The 23,466-nt window shown below is 42.5% G+C and overlaps 1 protein-coding gene across 1 annotated transcript; it reads right to left on the bottom strand.

Annotated features, from left to right (window-relative positions):
- Nucleotides 1-4,980: 4,980 nt before the first annotated feature.
- Nucleotides 4,981-13,037, bottom strand: Faslg (Fas ligand). Its single transcript, XM_052200992.1, has 4 exons — nucleotides 12,217-13,037; nucleotides 11,401-11,446; nucleotides 7,189-7,242; nucleotides 4,981-6,248 (listed from the first exon to the last, which is right to left on the bottom strand). The coding sequence occupies exons 1-4, from the start codon at nucleotides 12,556-12,558 to the stop codon at nucleotides 5,854-5,856; spliced, it is 837 nt and encodes a 278-aa protein (XP_052056952.1). The 5' UTR covers nucleotides 12,559-13,037; the 3' UTR covers nucleotides 4,981-5,853.
- Between the last annotated feature and the right edge of the window lie 10,429 nt (nucleotides 13,038-23,466).

Below are 23,466 nucleotides of genomic sequence, written 5' to 3' on the forward strand. Positions count from 1 at the left end.
ATAGTAGACTTTATATATAATGAACACATAAGATATCCAATATCTCAACTATGAATAAAGAATCTGACACAAACCAGTTGCTCTTCTTTGTATAGTGACATACTTAAAAATAAAAACAGGCTATAAAATGATTTTAAAGACTATGGTTAATATAAAATAGTATTCTTTTACTTTCACACCTCAGATTATTATTTTCTGTCTGTTTCTTATAACAGGGAGTTTTTTACAGTTGAGATTTTTCTATTTGAGTCTTATGAAAATATTAAAAAGCAAGAAATCTTAATTTTCTCTGTGCACATGTGTGTGTGTGTGTGTGATATGTGTATATAGGCACATATGTCACAGCACATGTGTGGGGGTCAGAAGAGTCAGTTTTCTCTTCCCACTTTTACACGCTTTCTGGGGAATTGACCTCGGTTCACTAGATTTGCAAGTGCCTTTGCCTGCCACACCATCTCACCTTCCCAGGAATTTATCTAACCATGACGATCAAGAAACTTGTAGAGAAATACTAAAGCTCCACTGTTCTTCCTCCAGTAGTCTTTCTGAGTCATGAAGTATTCCTTTTCATGGCATCAATGGCATTTCTATAGAGGACTAAGAAAAGAATTTTGCAATGTTCATGGGACTTACTTAAAGTCACACACACACAGTTAAGCAATAGCAGTGGGTGAACTCAGCCAGGCCTTGTCACCCTGACTTCAATCTCTTTCTTTCTTATCTCAAGACAACTGAGTTGCCAGAGAAAACAGCATGGTGGCTCTGGGAGTTCCGATGGAAGCAGAGTACATAGCTCTCAGAGGAAGAAGTTAGAGAAAATCTATGGACACCCCTGGGACACTGTGATCTCTATGTATAGGATGACCCTAACTCTGTCCTCTATTGCTACATCACAACACCATAGATTGAATAGTTTACAAGGTGAAGAATGAGGGACTCGTAAGGACCGGGAAGTCTATGGTCATATTGTGGGTATAAGGATGGGGCGGACAGAGGGAGGACATTTGACGATTGTCTTTGAACTGGTCCATAACTTGGCCAAAAGTGAGAGGACAAGAACACATGTTTTAAAAAGCAAAGTCAAAACACATAGTGGGCAGATTATTAGCCTAGTTCTTAATAAAATAAAATCAATCCACTCATGAGGGCTCTGTTTCATGACTTAGTCACCTCTTAATAGGTCCCATGTCCCAGAACTATCACTTCAAGGATTAAGTTTACAACATATGAATCTACATTACGCTAGAATAAAACCTAACAACTTTCCATTTTAAGTCTCTGAACTGGCAGCCTCTCTGCTTGAGCTGTTCTGCCCCAGACATCTGTATGTCTTCTTTTTGTCCTTTCAATGGCCACTTTCCCATCACTCTCTGCCACCTTAAATATGTGTTTGCTTTCTTCTGGAGAAGAGAAACTTGTGTAACCCAGTCTGACCTCAATCCTGCAATCCATCTGCCTTAGTCTGGTAAGTATAAGAATAACAGCTATGTACCTATATATTTTTTAATTATTTTTTATTGCCTGCTTTCCTCTTTGCCAATGAAATGAACTCTGTAAAGGACTCTATTATTGTATCATCTAGGAAAGTTTCTTTTGTATGGTAGACATTCAAAAGAAATGACACTTGCCAACTTCCAGGCAAGATGTCCCCACTAGTGTTGTAGTGGCTTTTGTTATAGGTGTGACTAACACCTCGTCAATTGAATTTGAGACTTGCTCCATTGGAGGGAAGCCATGCCAAGTATAATCTAGTCAAAAAATCCTTGCTGGTGGGAAATTACAGACTCTACCAGGGAAACTTGAATATCATGGTCTAGCTAAACGTTCATAGCAGCATCTGTCTTATAATTATTTATATCTTACCCATAGACAAATGTTACTTTCATCCTTAATCAAAGAAGTCTCTCTTCTTGATGAATGGTATTAAGTGCAGAGACTCATGTATACAAAGGGATGAAGACTTTGATCATGGGTGCTTGGTCCTAAACAAGACATTTATACCATACCCTTAAGGCTCAGAGAACATTATGAAAGAGGAACTAGGAAGAATGTAAAAGCCAGAAGTTAGGGAGAAGGGCTCCAATATGCTATCATCTGGTAAGACATAGCCACTTGCAATCACAGACTCACAACAGCTGCAGATGTTTGCACTGGGGCTGCACAAGAATAGGCCCATAATAAAAGTCAAACACAGAGGAGTGCCTCATAGGTTCCTGACCTTCACTAATGAACTATTTGCTACTGATAGACCCACAGAGAGAGGTAGTAATTGCCTTCAGTCCTGTGCCACCCGTGATCCTACCAGGCTCTAATTGTTCACATCGATGGCCAGGGTTAAATGAAATGAGTCACAGAACCAAACCAAAAGTCACACTTTATAGAAAGGGATGGATGGAGGGTAAGGGAGGTTGGAAATAAATAAGAAAGAGTGTAGGGGACAAAATAATCAGCAAACATATTATATGAGCATGAGATTGTCCAAATGACTGTCAGCAAAGACATTTTTAAAAGCCACTTGGAGAACAAATAAATATCTTAAGTTTAAGTACCAGAATTTTTGAGTGTCTACTCAAGAAGATATATGTGAATTTGGAAATGATGTAGTCTAATACTCAGTTTCACATGTAGCTTATATTTTGTGTATCACACACACACACACACACACACATACCATTACTCTAAACCTTTAGTTTATACACATTGTTTATACACATTGTTTTAGGGATGCCTTGAAGGCAATAAATTACTTTACTGTGGGAGTAGCAAGTGCTCTGGGAGAGCATCCACAGCTAGAATTCTAATTAGAGCCAGGAACCCTGCTATAATGGGTACTGTCCATTTACAGAGAATGGAGGTCTCATTGTCAGTCTTAGATTATGTGAAGACTGGAGCGCCTCTAAAATGTGAGCAGAAGTTTCACATCATTCTATAGAATTAGAATTTTAATTTCCCCACAGCTCCGAGGAAACCTCTGAATGAGACAGGATGGAAGCTGTATTGCCTTATTCTGAAGATGCATTTTCAGAAGTATGGAGAACTGTGTCACAGTTCAGCAGACCTGGGGCAGAAGTGAGCGGGTCAGCATGGAGATGACACTCTGCTGCTTTCTAAATGAACTTTAAGAAACAAGATGCCTGCTTAGCCATTTACATGGCTAAGTCTAGCACATTTTTAGGCGAGTTCTAAAGGTCCTTGGCACTATTCAGTTGGGCTCACTGCTGAGCCCATAAACGATGAGTTCTGCCTCTCTTTTTCTTTCTAAATCACTCATGACCCATGACATTAGGGAAGAAAAGGAATAAATGTAGAAATTCTACCCAGGTACTTTTAAACACACACACACACACACACACACACACACACAGCCTCTGTACTTCTTTTGATAAGGACCAGAGGATGTCTAAAGCTTAGCTCATAAAGGCAAGCATCTACTTTGGTTTTGAGGGGCCAGGTTTCCCCCTCCACTTCCCTCTTCTGAAAGGGTCTCAGATGAGGCACCTTTCTGATGATGGCCACAGGAGAGCTCTTTCCTGTTAAGCTGCGGTAAAGTCAAAACCTACTTCAGAGAACACAAAGCCACCACTCTGAGGGGCTAAGAAAAGAATGGGTGTTGTGTGCTGTTAGATGTTAGAAAACAAAACCTCAAACTACTGAACAAGAAGTGACTTCTGTGTGCGTCTGTGTTCAATTTTGTGTTTAATCATCTTTCGCTAAGAAACAACAGGTGATCCCCTTTTCAACAAATATATCTGAAGTTGTTTTGGTTTTAACATTACTTACATTTCAAGTTAAAGAAAAATACCTCAAGGGTTCTAAAGGTATTTTTACCATCTTTTGACTGGAACTAATACTATATTTGATCTTCACTGAAAGGCCAAGATCAGAACACTTCAAGTGTAGTGAGCTATTAATATAACCCCAGAGTCACCTTAGAGAGATGGAGATGATGAAAGTAGTTTGATTGCTAAGTTATAACACACACCAATCCCAAGATGCCTCTGCCCCACACTTAATTCTTCTTTACTGTAGAATGATTATCTAGAAATATCCACTGACCAAGAAAATAAAAACATCCAGAAAACATCCTGTGGCCCTTGGAGTAGGCGTCTTCAAAATATAAGGAAAAAAGATAAGGAAGGTTTTATCGTAGTGACTGGAAGGACAAATCTACAACCAAAAGACCAAATTCTCTCAGACATTCTGCAATTCTGCATTTAGGAACCAAACCACCCATAGCAGAATCTGAGGAAGAGCAGTTGAGTCTTTCCAACCTGAGTCTTTGGTTTTGTCCTTCGGTTCATTCAGGAAACATTTATTGTCTTTCAGATGAGATCTTGGAATCTGTTGTCTTGGTACTGTCCCTTCTCCTGCCCCTATTTAATTCCTGAACATATCGGATACCTAATGATATCAGTCTTGTGTCTAGTGCTATGGATTGTTGTGTGTTTCTTGTGTCTGTTTCCTTTTGTTCCACTTTCCCTCCTATTTGGTGCTTCAAACTCCCAGTCTGTAATCTATTCAAAGTTCTATTAAACATACACATTAAAGAGGCTCCACTGATATTACACATATATCAGCTCTTTTCTGCACATCAGAGGTCACCCAAAGACTACAAAGTGAGCTAAGAAAAAGGACAGAGACTCAACCCCAGCCTTTTAACTATGAAGCATGAGTCCTTTCCACTTTGTTCATAGCTCTGCCCCAGGAAAATATGAGCTGACATTGAATATATGAAAAGTTGGGTCTGCTTAACATTGGTCATAAAGCTGATAAACAAAACTCAGGGTAATGTGAGGTCCAGAGGAAAGTAACCAGAAAGAAAGAGAAGAGAAACCAAGGAAGATAGAGGAATTTGTCACATGGCTCTACTCACCTTTGCAAATTCTTCTCAGAATGCTCCAAAGTCATTATGAATGAAGAAACCGCAGAGAAAAGGAACAATAAACACATCTCACTGATTTCCAAAGTCTATGCCCTTAATTCATTTCTATACTCTATAACGTGATTTTATTTTTCTTTTCTTCATTAACATGCACAGGACATAAATACTAGTTATATTAAAGGAAAAACAGCATCAGTAGCTGATAATTAAAGATTTTTGAAGACTGTTAGAGTTTATTGCCAAGAAACATTCAGATCTTCTAGCATCAAATGTAACACAAACATTTCTAATATGTACTCCATAATGTACACATTATATTTCTATGACTCTTTAGAATCTGTTTCCTCTCATACATACAAACACACACAGAAATCATTGCACTGGAGGTACACATGCTATGTAGAGAATGATTTGTGCCTCAAGCATCCCTCTTATTTCTCTGTTAGTATCAAAGGTAGGCTCAGAAAACATCAGCTAACAGTAAAGATGGTGCCAATGGGACACTGGCTTTTTTCAGTCTCTAGCTTATCAGTTAAACCTAGCCTCCTTTCTCACCCTTGTATATTCATACCACAACTCTGGGTCTAAAAGATGGCGGCCTCCTGTGAGGTAGCAAGTAGACCCACCCTGGAAGGTGAGTTTAAAGGTGTCTTCTTCAATGGCTAAAATGCTCTTGACCGTTTGACATCAGACAGTTCCTTCTCTGTTGTGCCTCTGCATTGTCACACAGCAGCCCAAAGCTTTATGTTCCTCGGTCACAGTCCTCCTCCCATCTGGCTCATGATGCAGGCATTAAGGCCCACTCCATCAACCTCTAGAAAATGAAGGATAGCTGACCTGTTGGACCTTGTGATCGTGAGGTCTTTGTGGCTCACGTAGTCTTAATTAATCTCAATTGGTCTTAAGAAGACTCTCACTCAAGACAATATTCCTATTCAAGAATAATAGATCATTCTAAAATGCTTTTTCTTTTAAAGCTTATATAAGCCAAAAAAGGTCTTAGATTCCTCAAAATTGATCAGAGAGAGTTGAGATATGTTGACATATAAATGGTCAGCACTGGTAAGATTAAATACTGCCCCCAGGTAGCTGCTGTGGGCCCATATCTGGCCAGTAGTGCAGTAGTTCAACTTCTTCTCCTCCATTAGCACCAGATCCCCTGGATACTTAGAGTTCCTCATATAGACCTTGTGGTTTAGGGGCTGGTTGTTACAAGACTGACCCCGGAAGTATACTTTGGAATATACAAAGTACAAGCCAGCTTCACTGATCACAAGGCCACCTTTCTTATACTTCACTCCAGAGATCAGAGCAGTTCCATATGTGTCTTCCCATTCCAGAGGGATGGACCTTGAGTGGGGATTCCCTGTAATAAACCAGAGAGGAGCATTCAGCCAGAAAGACTCATACATCTGACACGCTAAGATTCCAAGGCAAAAACTGTGGGGCCTCCCTCAGCAAAAGTTCTATCCAGAATGACAGCTGATGCAAAAGTGGTCGAGGAGTTAAAACATGGTCCACCACGGAGTTTCTTCAACACGTTTGTTAAATTCCCCACCTCATTATAATCATCCATGTGATTAGGGCAAATTTAGTGTGTGACTCAGGTGAAACTCAGGGAAGATTATTAGGGTAATTTCAGCTCTCTGTAATAAACACTTTATAATCTAAATTAGTACAACACTTCTGGGCTCGAGGACCCCTCCATAAAGAAAGGGATCTCTGTCCCACATCTGGACAGAGTCTCATGATTATGTGGGCCATCTCCTCATTTAGTTGGTATTCCTTGGCCTCTTCTTTCAGGCTAATCCCCTTCCTTTGCATTCACACAGGATTAAATGTACCTACTCACAGCAAGTACTCAATAAGTGTTTATAGACCAAGATTAAGTTTTCTACAGTCTCCAGGTAATACAGAAGCCATGGTGAACCTCTTACTGTGAGATTTACCCACATTTTTGATGCTTAATTTTCTAATGGAGGGGCTCATACCATATTGCACTAAACCACTAAATAGCTAACCATTTCACCTTCTGGTGCTCCTATTGGACCTATGTCACAAGTCTCCCTGCAGACTTTGGAATGGTTGAAAAGAGTATGCTTTGCATGGGCAAGATGAAATCATACACAGTTCCATAGCACTAAGTTTTGTCAGATTAGGGTCATGAAATCCAAGAGATAAGAATGATCTTACATGATAACTATGGTTGTCAGTAATACTTTCCAAGAGCTACAATGGAAATTTAGCAGTTGGTCCACATTTTTCCAAAGGCTCTCTGTCCCCACCCACTCCTTGCAGACACAAACCTGTTAAATGGGCCACACTCCTTGGCTTTTTTTCAGAGGGTGTACTAGGGCTGGCTGCAACAACAGAGAGATAAAAGATATGTAAAAATTATTATGATAGAGGCCACCTACAATATATCTTGATGAGATTCTAAATCCCATCATTTAAATATAAGATTTTCAGAGCCTAAGATGAAATATTCCAGTACACACTCACCGAGAAAATCTAGACTGGGGGACTCATAGGAGTGTGTATTTCAAAAACAGTTTAAAAACACATGTTAGAAAAAGACAGATATATACATAAATTACATTGTAATAAAATCATGAATACAAACATTTCTGCACAAGACTGCTATTTTTGTCACTCCATTTAGAACTGGTCTTGGCCCCTTTAGGCCAAGATTACCCCCCTAATTATGTATGATTGGCAAAAAGACATTAGAAGCTGGCTGACGATAGTGATGGTGACAACCAGTATACACCCAGGCTGACTGTTACCCTGATTCTGCTGACTGATGAGAGTCTAGAAAAGATGACTGAGTCACCTTCTAGCCATCATCCTACAGTCTATTCCCAAACTGACTCTGTTAAGACCTCCTCACAGGTCATACGGTTGACAGGATTTTTATTCCATCAGGTTGCATTGCCTTGCTTCCTTTCCTTCCCCACATTGAGCACACTCATGCACAGCATGTGTCCTATGACCTGATTATGCCCCCTTCTTCCCTGCCCCTGGGCCTTCCTCATTCTGTCCGCAACACCCTCCAGATGAGATCTCTGTGTTACATTCCTGTCGATTCTCAGACCACCTTCACTGCTCTTTCTTTGGGAAACCCTTCTGCACCTTTTGTCAACTATGACCCTTCAACCTTTGAAACCTAAAAATCCCTCTGACTTTTCCTTTCTTGATACTTCTGGCTTCTCCTTGCTGGGGCAACTATTTAAAAAAAAAAAAAAAAAAAAAAAAACTCGTCTTTGCTTCCTTCTTGTCCAGGAAAACTGCACCTCTCTGGAATAAATACTTTATGACTAAACTAGTACTAACACTGCTGTGCTTTGAGATCTGGGCCACCAGGTCTTTCCCTAATGGCATTTTACAATATGGTAAAGTCACAAGAGCATTTAGTCTTATTTAGCGTAGCATCAGTAAACTAAATTGAGGAAATTAATATTGATAATATTCTTGAAAATAAACACCGTTTCTCTAACTGCAAAAATTTCAGCTAAGGTAGAAATCTATTACTGGGCTTCATGAATTCAGCTAACTGATATATTAAAAAAAAATTTATAGGAAAGTACTTGGTGACCTCAGGCTTGGAAGTAGACTATAAAACACACCCTGGGTGTAAAGATAGCCTGGTCTATTGAGTTCATGATAGAAACAATCGTGTCCTCTCTAGCACCTAGAACAAGCCCCCTTGAAAAACAGTGAGTGAACAGAATAGACAAGACTAGACCTTTTATACAGCATGAACCACCTGCGACCTAACCCAGCATTCCACCACACACTAACAGGAAATGGAACAGAGAGCCACACGTTGCTTACCTTTATTTTCCTCGTACAATCTAGTATGATGTTATTCTCGTAAAATATACTCCCATAAATATCTGCTCAACAGGTTCTAGCAATATCTAGAAATATAAGGAAAGACCTTTTCCTGCCTCAGACTCCTTGCATGGGAAATATGAATGTCCTTCCTGCTCCCTGACCCATACACACCTCTTCTCTCCAAGAGGTGTTTGACTGATCCCTGTGCCTCAGCATAAGCTACCCTACAAAGGAGGTTTCCAGACCACTCTGCTTCCTATCATTCTTAGTACAGATTGAAATTGTCTTGTTGCTTTGTTCCTATTCTCCACTGTGTGTAAGCTGAGAAAAGGCATCCATCTTTCTCTCTCATCCTCAATCACCAGCCAAGACTCAACCTCTGTCATGGGAGGTCCTCTAAAACCCTTGTATATAAGTAAGATGTCCAGTTAGCTAACCATGGGGAAGGTAGCAGTATAAAAAGAAACAGGGCTGGGCAGATGGCTGAGTGAGAAAAGGCAGTTGCTGCTAAGCATGAGTGCCTGAGTTTGATCCCTGGAACCCACAGGTAGAAGGAGAGAACTTATTCCCACAGGTTGTTCTCTGACCTCTACACACAAGCTTAGGCACACACACTACACATGTGCATGTGTACATAAACACACAATAGAATAAATAAATGTTTGAAAAGTATTTTCTTAGAAGTTTAAAAACATGCACATGCACTTGTATAATGAGTATTAAACTGAAAATGGCCTTTGATAACTTGTCTGTTTACCTAACAGCATTAAGTGCACAATATTCATGGCATTAAAAGTCCCACAAATCCTATTGTATTTCCACTCATCTTCTCTGAGAGTTCAGCTTCTTCCAAACTGCTCAAACTGTTGTTGTTTTATAAGAAAGTCATGAACACTACATATATATATATATATATATATATGTCTGTGTGTGTGTGTGTGTGTGTGTGTGAGAGAGAGAGAGAGAGAGAGAGAGAGAGAGAGAGAGAGAGAGAGAGAGAGAGAGATGACAACTAAAAGAATCTTTTGGTGATGTAATTACAAGGTAGACTAGCAGTTCAAGACCTCGGAATGAACTTTCTTCACTCAGTGAGTGTTCTTCAAGATTCTTAGAGCAATTTCCATGCACACTGGATGAGACTTGTGTCAAATATGACTTTTTTCTCTCTCACATATTTGATAATCTTTGTATTTTTCTTTTTATGAATTTGATGGAAGAAATAAATATTCCTTTCTTTAAATCAGCTCCTCTTAATAGTGAAGTTGCAATTTTGATGTTCCTGTGATGGTTCATCAATTTCTGGCCATCCACGTTGGTATAAAGAAGATAACCCCTGGGGTAGGCGACCTGACTCATCTGTTCATTTGACTTCTATTCACTAAAATGATTCCATCAAGTAGGTGAAAATGAGTGATCACCATCTGTTTCACAAGCCACGCTCCACTGATTTTCAAAATGATTTCACTTTAGAAATCCTGAGAAGTTTCGTTTTTCTAACAAGTTATTTCCACTGTGCCTGTGTAATCTGATCTCTGGGACTTGAATGCAGAGCTGAAAACCAGAGCACACCAGGATCATCCCTAGAAGAGCTTATATCCTCAGGCAGGAGCTAACTGGTTTCTTTCTTTCTTTCTTTCTTTCTTTCTTTCTTTCTTTCTTTCTTTCTTTCTTTCTTTCTTTCTTTCTTTCTTTCTTTCCTTCCTTCTTTCTTTCTTTCTTTGCTTCCTTCCTTCCTTCCTTCCTTCCTTCCTTCTTCCTTCCTTCCTTCCTTTCTTTTTCTTCCTTCCTTCCTTCATTTCTTTTCTTCTTTCCATTAATTTATTCATTCACTTTACATCTGGATCACAGCCCCTCCCCCATCCTCCTCCCACATAGCCCCTCCCCCACTCTTCTCCTTTGAGAAGGGGGAGCCCCCTGGATGTCACCCACTTTAGCACATCAAGTCACTAAGGACTAGGCACATCCTCTCCCACTGAGGCCAGACAAGGCAGCCAATTAGGGAAGTGGGATCCACAGGAAGGTAACAGACTCAGGGACAGCCCTCACTCCAGTTGTTGAAGGACCCGCATGAAGACCAAGCAGTACTATGTATGGGTCCAGCTCTCCTTTTCATGTTTTTCTTCAAAGTTATTAGGATAAAATTGTCATGTTGCCCTTGCAAAGGAAACTAGCTTTGTATTTGCTTCTCATTTCTGGGCCATTAGTGAGAGGTGGAGGTTTCTCTATGCATTGGAAAGTCCTAATAGGTAGCAAGGCATCAGGGGACTGTTCTCCTAGCCCCAGTTTTATTCCAGGAGGCTTGGGCACTGAACCTACTTGGTCTAGGATTTCGCATCTAGTACTCTTGCCTCTACTCCCCTCCTGTCCCTAGCAGTCACAGCCACCACAGTGCAAGATGGGACCAAGATGCTCTTGGAAGGAGCCAAGGGAAAAGGTCCAGGGCTATATGTGCATCTCTTTCTAAAGTCAAGTCCAAATCTGTTTGAGTTGTGTTCATTCAGAAACACTGATATTGAACAATAAACTGTAATCAATATTTTTACATAGTTCACTTTTTCTCAGGATTTCATACCTAAGAATGACAAGCCCAAAAATGAAACAGAATCCCAGGTGTCTCCCAACTCTGCTGAGTGTTGAAGACCACCTTTGGGAACTCAAAAGACAGACATAAAAGTACTTACCTATTTGCTTTTCAAAAGATGACACTTTAAGGCTTTGGTTGGTGAACTAGCGAGGGAAAAAGAATAAATGTGGAGTTATTTAAGCCAAGGAAGCGGAAGTCACAGCAGTCCATAGAAAGAGGACTCTAATACATCAGAGCCTGGCCTGAGTTAGAGTTTGGCCATGCGATTGTATCTACAGTAGTAGTAAGGCTTCTAAGTCTTTTCAAGATTTGGTTTATTTACTCTTCTGACAAATTCAAAATTGATTTTCTTCCTTGAATCACTAAATATGAAGCTTGTCAAATACCCTTGACAACTGAGAGAGGAATAATTATTTGCTTTGAATTCTCTAGAAGATGGAGAATAACCTCCTGTGAGTAGTGGTTCTCAACATTTCTAACACTGCAGCTCTTTAATACAGTCCTTCACATGATGGTGACCCCCAACCATAAAATTATTCCATTGTTACTTCATAACTGTAACTTTGCTACAGTTACAAATCATAATGCAAATATCTGATATGCAGACTATCTGATCTGCAACCCCCACAAAATGGTTGACTCCCCTCACTATGGGGTCACAGCCCACAGATTGAGAACAACTCTCTTTGAAGAAGTGAGCGCCTGATTCTCCAACTCTAAAGAAGAGACTCTAACAACTCTTTTCTAAAATAGAGGGCATTAAAAAAGATCTTTGCTACTAAAAACAAAACAACAACAAAAATCCCAAATCATTGCAAGCAACACAGTGGCCCATACGGACCATAGCAAGTCCCTACTCCCACGCCACAGGGTCATGGTGCAGCCATGGTGTTAACCCATGTGCTAGGCTTACCTCACGGAGTTCTGCCAGTTCCTTCTGCAGATGGAAGAGCTGGTACATTCCTAACCCCATTCCAACCAGAGCCACCAAAACCATGAAAAATATCACCGGTAGCCACAGATCTATGTTGTGCTCCTTCTTCTTTAGAGGGGTCAGTGGTGGCAGTGGGGGTGGTTGTGATGGCGGTGGTAGTGGTGATGGAGGTGGTGGTGGAGGTGGTGGTCTCCTTTGGTCCGGCCCTCTAGGCCCAGAAGATGGACAGGGAAAAACTGACTCTGGAGGAGCCCAAGGAGACGTGGCACTGCTGTCTACCCAGTAGATCTGGGGACATGGGTAGTTCATGGGCTGCTGCATGGCGCCCGGCCCCAGGAAAGGGTTTCCTTCTCTCAGTCTTGTGGAGACTCAAGTGTCAAGGACAGAACTCTGACGCTGACTGCTCCAGAGAACGTAAGTTTTCTTTATAAAGTTTCCACAGTCAAGGGAAACACCTCTCTCCTGTCCTCTTCTCTTTGCTTCTCAGTGAGACACCCACTCACCTGCATCTGAAGCTGAGAAGCCTCAAAAAGCTCACAGCAACCCCAGGAAGTTTCCGCCCACAAATTTCTGACGAAAAGTCTTCGAAGTTCCAATTGGTGATTCTGTGCTGAGAAGGCCGGTAAACCAGGCTTACCTGCCTGAGGTTCTCCTCAGCAAGTCAGCTGGACACCCCTTGAGGACATTAGCTATTCCGCAGCTGCAAGGCCCGTGCTGTGGAGTGTGTCCTGTGAAGCGTGTTGGTGCTGAGGCACTGGGAAAGACCAAGGAGTTTGGCTAGGGAAGCTATCTCCACATCCAAGCACAGGAAATTTGACCCTCTGTTGTCGTTCCTTCCCTCTCTCTATATATAGCCTTGGAGTTCACTGACTGAGAAGTGAGTGAACTTCTGAGAGGGTAAAAGTTGCCCCTCCCATTCCACAGATTAGATCAGAGGTTACAAACCACCGGGCCCATATGTCGTGTGGTACCACAGGATTGCTTTCCCATCAACAATATTTTTAGTTCCATTAGTTGCCCATTTTCAACATTGAGATCATGTCCACTGAAAATGCATACTTCTATTCTCTTTGGGAAACCGAAGAATATTACAGATCCCCTGAACTAACATCGGCAAGCTGCCACCAGGAATGTGTCGCAGGTGTTCCAGGTCGCCCTGCCCCCACTGTGCCTGCCTCCTATCCCACTCACCCCGGGCGGAAGTGGCCTTCCTACTCTGTAATCATTTAACTTTGCAATCTCTATTCTGGTCGCCCGATGAAAATTGAGGTGCCTAATTCAAAAGAGTTTGAGATAAGCAATAAATAATATTTTTTATAGCAAGTGTGCCTTAACCATCACCCAGAAGATACTAACACATTATTCAACATTTACAGCACATTCATATATATCTTATGCCTTTCTAATACTGACCACTCCCGCTTGGGTTTGACTTCAGTCTTCTGGCCACACACACACACACACACACACAGCGCATTTATGTCTAATAACCTCTAAGAACTCTGCCTTGGTTTCCATCACTTCCTCATATAAACCATATAAATCCCAATAAGTTCCTATATTCCACCTTTTTGGCAAACTCTACTTTTTAAGTGTTTTTTTTTTTTTTTTTTTTTTTTTAATTTCATGCTTTGGGATTTCTGTGATGAGCATCCTATCTCTCTCACCTATGCCAAAGCAACTCCCAAAGTGTTATTTTTCTGCCTTCATCCTGTCCCGCCCCAGCTGCTAATTCTCCTGAAGTCACTCTCCTGGCCACCTCAGGCTGCTCCTTCCTTTTGCCCCTGGTCACCCAGGCCTGCTTTTTCTCACCTAGGACACATTTCTTATCTTCCCCTCCTTCCCTATTGCCACGGCTGCTCCTCCTGTATCAGTGTCTCCTGGTTTTTCTACCTTAACTCCCAGCATTCTTCAGTAATTGCCATTCTGTCTGTACACATCTCTTTGTCGTTCTTTTGATTTACGTTTTTTCCCATCGAGGATTAGAAATATCAACCTCTACTGTCCACCAATCACAGGGAGAAAGTCCCAGCTGAAAGGGATGAGAAACTTCTAGAAACTGGATTGGAGTTTGGTAGTGCCATTCAGCAGAAATGGCACCATTACTGGCAGGATTGAAAAGAATAAACGCCCCTGCGAACGTTTTCAGGGACCCATTGCATTGGTACTAGAACCTTATCAATGAAATGAAATCACCATTCAAAGTAGAACTTAGCTCAGTAGCTGCTGAAGGAAAATCAGATGCAAGAGCCAGTGAGCTGAGGGCTCCCACGTCCTAGAACCTCGAACAGAGTCCTCTCAGCCTCCTACTCTTATGGTTCCACAGAATCAGCCTTAAAGTTGACTCTATAGACTCCAGGCCAGCTGAGTCCAGAGATGACTCAGGAGAAGCAGGGGCTGATGAATAGCCAGGGAACCTGCTATTTAACCGTAAGGAGCCTAGGGAAGCCCTCAGAGGCAGGCTGCCAAGCAGACAGACAGATCAGACAGGAATTTCTCAAATGTGAGCAAAGACCACAGTGCACTCCAAGCTTGTGTATTTATAAACACGAGCCCCCCCCCCCCCCAGTTCAACTTCTCTAAGTACCTCCAGGATGCTCACTTAGCAGCCCAGTCCCTCAGCACCACTGGCAGTTGCAGAAGGGCCATCCTGGCCTCTGCTTTCATCTCTGCTTTGTAAAATGCTACCCACCTTTCCAAGTTTTTGCCAGCATTATACCTATAAAGATAATGTCACTGACTATGAATTGCTTTCTCACTTGTTTCTTGTGAGTTTGAACGTCAGTCATTCATTGGGCAAGCAACTTTCCTGTTATGTGTGTTTTTCTGTTTGCCACATCCAATGACCAGGCTCCTAGAGGCCCCCTTGCATTGTAGACCATGCCTTGAATGCTTGAGCTCTAAGGAGACATCTACAGTTCAAACCAGGAGCCAGAAAGATGGTTCAGCAGTGAAGAGCATGTCCTGCTCTTGCAGAAGATCTGACGTCAGTCCCAGCACCCATCTCAGGCAGCGAACAACTCCTTACAGCTCCACAGGATCCCATGCCCTCTTCTGGTCTCCACAGGTACAGGTACCTGCATTCACAAGCACATGCCTACGCATAAGACACACATGCATATACATACTTAACAATTAGAAATAAGTTTCCAAAGCACAAACCTTGTACTATGTATGAACCGATTTCCTCAGCTTGGTCCCTCATGTCTTCTACTGAATCACAGTGGCATAGTTAATCATGGTTTCTACTGATGACATCTTACAGCTCTGATTTTTGTTTGATCTGCCCATCCATCTATCCTGGTACGAAAATTATGCAGCCTCCATAGTCATGGCATTGTAGATATGTTTTTTCCCCTTTATAGAAACAAAGAGTCTCTATGGACCCCAACTGACTCCCAACTCAGTGTGTACCCAGACTGGGCTCCTACTTGTAGCAATTCTCCATTTTCTTTAATTTTCTGGAATTACAGATGTTCATCTCCATGCCCAGCAACTTTAAAGATGTCTTGACTGGTTTGTTAGTCAGTTAGGCAAAATCTTTTTTCTCTTTGCTCTTAAAATACACACACACACACACACACACATTTGCATATATTTAATCTTCCATCTGTGTTAGCAAACAGTCATATTTGAAAAACATCCCATAGACTAGTAACTGTAATTGAAATAACCCAAGAAAAGTGCCGTACAAAGAACTGCAGTGTCGTCATTGTTAAAAATATGAGCAGTGGTCCTACAGAGATTAGCGTATTTTCTTCACAGATGAGCCAGGGAAACAAGAGAATTCTGGTGATGGAAATGTGACTCCATCACAAGGGAGATTGTTTCCCAATGACATGTACTCTTCCTGTTATTGTTTGCTGTGTGGTCCCTCTTCACTTCCACCATCATGATCCAATTGGTCAGGACAATTTCCTAGACAGACAGCGCTGTTGACAGCAACTAAGTAGGTGAATGTCTAGACCTTGCCTTACTTTACTTGATAGGTTTAGTCTTCAAAACAAAGAGGTTGTGGTATGTGTAACTTCTTTCTTATCATACCAGACTCAAGAGGGCTGTGGATGGGCTGTGATGACAGTAGTGATGGGTAGAAACTATTCCTCAACCCACAATAACACATGTGACAGCATTGTTATGATCTCCGAACTCTTTTTTTTAAAGATTTATTTATTATATGTCAGTACACTGTAGCTGTCTTCAGACACTCCAGAATAGGGTGTCAGATTTCGTTACGAATGGTTATGAGCCACCATGTGGTTGCTGGGATTTGAACTCAGGACCTTTGGAAGAGTAGTCAGTGCTCTTAACCACTGAGCCATCTCTCCAGCCCCCATCTCTGAACTCTTTACTTCCCTTCCGAAACTCATGGATATTGGTCAGGGCTGGTCAGGGAAATGGAAGTTACTCTGAGTATGAAGAGCTGTGGAAGGCTTATAATGAAAGGTTGGGTGGGGTTTTTTGTTTTGTTTTGTTCTGTTTTGTTTTGTTTGTTTGTATTCGTTGGTGTTGTTGTTATTATTTTTAAAGGTTATGAAGGCCAACTTTTAAACTGTTTAAAGGCTAGAACTCTTGTTACAACCAAAACTTCCAACTCCTAACAGCATTGTGATTATTAGGGGATCCCAAGATTATAGCAAAGCACCCACGGTGGCCTCTGCTATATTCAGCTGTCCTCTATGAGCTACTGTAAGTGCAGTGGCTTCTCCTTTCAGTCTTCTAAGCCCCACTGAGTTGTCACTTCTCAGTAAACTCTACTTAGTATCCTACCTGTAATGGAGAATAGGAATGATAGTTGTCATCTCTGGCCCTACCCTGGGAGGGGGAGGGGGCGGGCAGCAGGGAAGTGGGAGGATGGAGATGCCCCTGAGTATTAACAAATTGCACCCCATGCTTTGTATATCCTTATTCGCCATCACTGAATTCATAAGGAGATCCTGGCTGATTGGTGAGGGCAAGAGAGTCCCCTGTGAGGAAGAGGATGGCAGCCAGGAATGCTATGTGCTCCTCGTGCCCAAGGGCACTGAAGTTGTTAAGAGTTGCCTGGTAGCTTTCCCCCTGGTAGATCCATCAGGGGGATCCTGATGACACTACCTCTCCCTTCCTTCCATTAAGTTGGTTTATATGATTGCATGCTACTTTTATAATTTACAAATTTATAATTTAAAATTTATAATTCACTGTACCACTTCAAATAGCATATCATTGGCTTCTTGTTGATCTTAGGATAAAATATGAACTCTGTATTTATTTAAACTTCTCTATATACATGGCCCTGAAATATCAGTCACACCATAAAGTTGACAGCTGAGCCAAATTTATAGCCCAGAGAGGGTCTAATGTGGGAATGATCATAAGGATATTGAAGACTTGTTCACAAGCAGTGTTCTCGAGTGTCTCTCAAGGGTGTCTGGTACCTATAGTGTCACAGGGAAGTGAGACAGTGTATGAGGCACACCCCACAAGTATCTAGTAAGACTGGAAATATGTGGGTCTTGTGGGCACCTATTTTTGAGACAGTGCCTCTTGCACCCCAGACTGGCTTCAGACTCACTACATATGTGGTCAAGAGTAACTCTGAACTCCTAATTCCCCCACATCCACCTCTAAAGTGCTGGGATGGCATCCCTGTGTCACCCCACTTGTCTATTTTGAGGGACCTTTCTATGGGACTCTTTTTGATGTTTGAACCTCTTCATTAGAGAAACACATGTCACAATGGGTTTGTGGGAAAGCATGCTCACCCGAGGCTGACTTAAAGGTCAAGGTCGTTGCTTCTGGCACCCACTGTTTCCTCTGAGTCCTTTGCAGAGACTGTGTAGGGCATGCAGCCCGATGCTTCAAGAGCTTCCCAACCTTAGGGTAATCTCTTGAGAAATCACTTGTAAGCACACACTTAATCTTTGTGACACAGGTTTACTTGCTGTCTGTCCCAGACCTTGGACGAATAAGGAAATTAGAGCCTTGTTTTAGTAGTTGGTTATTTTATAAGTAAGATCTCTCCCAGAAGCCAAATTTAAAAATTATCTCCACTACTGCTGTTTTAGATAAAAACCTATACTTGGTGACTTAAGCAATAGAAACACAGTTCCTTCCAGTTCAGTAGGCCAGAAGTCCAAGTTCAACAGAGTATCATAACAGGTGGGTTCTGCTGGCCGAGGCCCCTCCTCTTGTCTTGCCCCTTAGTTAAAAATGATGGTCACTGGCCTTCAGAAACATAAGAGGGTTTCCCCAAGATTCCAAGATCCCACAGGCAGTGAAAAAATAAGGAAGAAAACATGGCCTGTCCCCTTGTGCCTTTCCACAAAATCAGATATCTGTAAATAAAAAAACACCCAACACCTGGTTTCTGTTCAAGTCCACCACTGAACTGTGTGTTCAGCATCTAGGATACTCAAGACGCCATGCAGGGTGCAAGGACAGGAGGACAGCCACCAGGTCCTAAGGAGCTCAGGGTGCCTCACGCCTCTGTTGTCATCCTCACTCTCAGTCCTGACCATTTATGGTTTTCATGATCAAATATGAATATAATGTTCGTTTAGACTAGATTGAGAGGAAAAGTGGAAAGACACATTTATTTAGTACCTACCACACACCAAGTTTTCTAGGAAAAATATACAGCAACTTTATTTGACTTTTGAGGGGACTTCTCAGGTAAGTATAATTATCCCTATTTTGCAAATGGTTCAGGGAAGTTAAAGAACTCATGAGACAGTTGAATATGAATTTGGGGATTTCTAGCATCCCTCGTTGCATCTGTTAGCTTCATCTTCTCCTCATGCATGTCTTCTTATCTCTGCAGAGTCTCACATCCTTTCAGGGTGCCTTCAAAAGCAAAGCTCCCAAAACATTGCTTACTGTTACCAAACATCTGACCAGAAGCAACCTAAGAGAAGAAAGGCTTTGGTTTTGTTTGTGCAGGAGGGGCTTACAGTTAGATACAGACCATCCTGCAGAGGCGACAGCAGTTGGTCACATTACATTTGTGGTCAGAAAAACACAGAATAGACAAGAAAGTTGAGCAAGGTTATGAAAGCTCCGCCCCACAGCAAACCACCTCCCCCAGTACATTCCACTTCAAAGGCCCCACAGTCTCACATGCCTCCCCCCCACCAAGTAATCGGAATTCTCTGCTCCTTTCTAAACTCGAACATCTTCCTGGGGAATGTTTCGAGGTGTGGATTTTAGAATCTGTTATTATTTACAGGCTGGCTTACAGGAAATCCTCAACAAGAGCTTCCTGAGATCAGTTCGTAGCCTTTGGCTGAGGTCAAACAAGTTACCACTCACTATTGACTTGTACAAACTCTATGAATAGAACCATATAACGAGACTGCAAAGGCAGCTCCATTAGTTTGAGTTACCTGAGGGTTGGGAGAAATACTGCTTCTGTCACTGGGTCCCCACTGTAGCAATCATCAAAGAATGACACACAGAATGAGTTGCCTTCAACATTCCCTGTCCCACACCTGCCAAGGACCAGAGACATTATGGTTCGACAAGGTTCAGGGCACAGAACTGTACGAAAGGTCTCTTGAGATCCCTGCTATCTCCATGTTGAGGGAAAGGATGAGTAGAGGGTGAGTAGAAGACAGGGTGGATGGAAGGAAAAGAGGTCCAAGAAGGAGAAAAGATGAGTCATTGAGGAAAGAGACATTGAAAAGTGGAGCTTGAAAGGGAATGGGAGAGGAGAAAATGTCAGGTGCAACATGGTTGTGAATGTGACTGCGTGACATCATTTTGACCGCAGGAGCACCATCAATGTGAGTACTGCATCTCTGGTTTTCTAGGATACAGATGGCCTTGCTCTTTTTTTTTGTATGCTTGTCTGTTTTGCCTTTTTCTATACCACATTTGTCCTCAAATATAACTCTGGTTAAAATTTTCTGGAAAAGGGTTGAGGGCATTACTAGAGAAGGAAATGGCTCTGATGTTTAATAGGAACAAATCGCTCTGGCCCTGATCATTCAAGTCATCAGCCCAGGCGTATCAGGACAAGGGGTTCTGGATGTGGAGGCTGGCGGCCTTAACTGTTCTCTGAGAGACAACTCTTAGCCAACTCATGATGATCAAGTTGACCAGGAAATGTTTTTGAGAAACCTGAAGTTTTCATAGTTAAGAGATTTGGAGACCCCAAGGAAAAAGAACACTGGACCCAGTCACTAAGGACAGGGATATCCATAGGAAATTCAAGGGACAAGAGAGATGAAGAAATAGGTAGCTCTGCTGGATTAGTGAGTGAGCAATGGTGAGAGCCCCCGCGAGAGAGATCTCTGAGAGTGGGAAGCTTGATCCAGAAATATTATTGGGGAAAATTGGAAGGCATATGTATAATAAAAAAATATGAAAGGATGGTTAAGAGTTTAGACCCCATAAGGAGGCCATTGGATTAGTGAGTTGACTTTTCTGGAAAGATTGGAAAATACTGATTTGACCCCCTGGCACTGCCTGCCTAAAGAAACTAGGGTACCAGTGATAAGAGATAGAAGTCAGGCAAGTAAAGGAGCCCTGGGGGGAAACTGCAAGAATTAGCATTTCATATGGAAAAGAGTTTGAAAAGCACTGTAGAAGCAGCTATTCAGATGAGTCCAATAAAGTGAGGAAGAGGTTCTGCAAATTTAGACAAGCTACAATATTAACATTCTTCTGACCTGCTAGCACTTTCTGTTCTCATGCTAATGCTGTAACTGCAAGTTTATGCCCAGATGACCTGTGATGTGGAGGTTTTCTGGAGAGTTAAAAGTTAATGTATAACTTGCTTTTGCAGGCACTGAATTGTGATTGTGTGTGTGCACTGTGCTTTCCGGTGACAGTTATATGGGTTTGAGGAAAATAATGAAAAGGTTTTTGATCAAGCATTATTGTATAACAAGGAAGTGTGTAACCAATACAAGACTGAGGTGAACTCAGAGAAAATAAGGAGAGAAAACCTGAGAGCTGTCTCTGAGCCTAGCTTCAGAACCAGTCCCCTGTCAGTTTCCACCTGCGTCCTTGCCTGACTCTGATTTTACCCCCCATCTAATCCTCCCATTCTCCAGACCCTCAAAACAACTGAGGCTGGCTTTCAGCAAGAAAATAGTTGTCCAATGGGCATCACTATCTCCTTCCCCTAAATAGGTGCTCACGGGGCACGATCAGATTCCTGGGTCTCTCTAGCCCATAGCACAAAGTCAGAGTAGTGAAGTTGGAGTCTGTGAGATGCTGCTTCTGCATGTCAGGCCTAAAGAAATATAATGCCCTCCCCACCCAAACGGGAACCAAAGTCTAAGGAAAACAAGCTACACTTGGCACAGCCGAGCCCTAACCAACTCTAAGTTAACCATCCAGAAGCATGAGCCCTCAAGCAACAAAACAATGAGATACCATAACCCCCTCCCCCAGCTGCAGTGATGCATCGGCTGCATACCCTTGAACCCTCTTTCCTCAGAGTTTACCACATAGTCTGCCACTGTTTCCAGGCACCATGAATGTGGTGGCGGGAGGCCAGCTCAAGGGGAGGCTCCAAGGCCTGACACTATTACTGATGCTATGGTGTGCTTACAGACAGGAGCCTAGCATGGCTGCCCTCCGAGAGGCCCAATAAACAGCTGAAAGAGTCAGATGCAGATACTTACACCCAACCAAAGGACAGAAGCTGGGGAACCCTGTGGTTGAATCAGGGAAAAGCTGGAAGAAACTGAGGAGGAGGGCGACCAGCTGGAGGAAAACCAGCAGCTTCAACTAACCTGGATCCCCAAGATCTCTCAGACACTGAGCCACTAACAAGGCAGCATACACCAGCTGATATGGGGCCCCAGACACATATACAGCAGAGGACTGTAGTGAGAAAAGTGGCCTCAGTGAGAGAAGATGCACCTAACCCTCAAGAGACTTGAGGCCCCAGGGAGTGGGGGAGGTCTGGTGGTGTGGGATGGGAACATCCTCTTGGAGAAGGAGAGTGGGGGGGGGGAGGAGGAATGGGATGAGGAACTGTTGGAGGGAGGACTGAGAGGGGGATAATGACTGGACTATAAAAAATAAAAAAGATTAAAGAATGATAATTTTTGAAAAAAAAAAAAAAGAAAAAAGAAAATGCCCTCCAGACCACTCTGATGGGTGCATTTTCTCCACTGAGGTTCCTTCTTCTCATATGATCCTGGCTTGTGTCAAATTGACAAGAATCAAAACAACACAAAACAGACTGAGTGGCCCTGGCGTCCATATAACACTGTTGCCCTATTTCATGGAGTCTTGTTCACGTGCTCTCTCCTGAGACAGGGCTCAGCTTACTTCTTTAGTCTTCCGATCGCTGGCCTTCTGCCCCAGAGCCTGTGCTGAGTCTCTACTACCTACTGCCTGAGTTTTCTGATGCAACCCCCTAATAGATGTGTCATCATGGTCTCAAGACACCTCTCTGCTGTCCTCTGTGGCCATATGGAGGTCAGTCTGCTGGACTTTTCCTGCCAGCACCAGAAACCCCAGGCATTATCATTACAGAGGTGAACGTTTAAAACTCACTGTCTACATATGGTCCATCTTCCCTGGTTAGAAACTTTTGGAACATAAATTGAACCACCAGAATTTATTCCCAAGATGGCTGCCAGCAGGATGAGCCAGATAAACAACTTCATCATCAAAGATTATTATGCTATTTTATATGAGTGTTAAGGATGCATGGAGCCATGGGACCAATTCTGTATGCATTCAAAGATAAATAACTCTTGAATCTGACAATGTATTTCCTCCTTTGGCCTCAAATTTCTCACATATCAAACATATTTGATTGTAAAAACAAAGAGACCTTGACCCTGGAGCCTATCGCCACGTTGATGTTTAACTAAGGGACTCAGCAGAGGAGCAACTGTGCTGAGGCTTCCTTTTCCTCTGAATTAGCTCCTTCGCTGTGCTACACATTCTATAAACCTGCAACACCGCTCCACACACACACACACCCCTCACTTCTCTTCTCCCCTTTCCCCTCTCACCCTCCCATCCCTGCTCATCTCCCTGTATCCTTGCACACATCTTGTGGCCTGCCCTGCTCCAAAACCTCCTAACCAACACCTTGCCCATACAGAAGGCCTGGAGAAGAACGGGAGGCAGAAACAATTACGTAAGGAACAAGTTTCACTTCCCCCTAACTCTTTCGGATGACTCTCTTCGGGTTACACCTCCAAAGACTGAAGCAGGGGCGCCGGAAGGCTGGTGGGTTAGTGAGGAAGTGGTCCAAAAGGTGACAGCAGGCATTTC

Source organism: Apodemus sylvaticus, chromosome 12 (assembly GCF_947179515.1).
Source record: "Apodemus sylvaticus chromosome 12, mApoSyl1.1, whole genome shotgun sequence".
In the NCBI taxonomy this organism is placed as follows: domain Eukaryota; kingdom Metazoa; phylum Chordata; class Mammalia; order Rodentia; family Muridae; genus Apodemus; species Apodemus sylvaticus.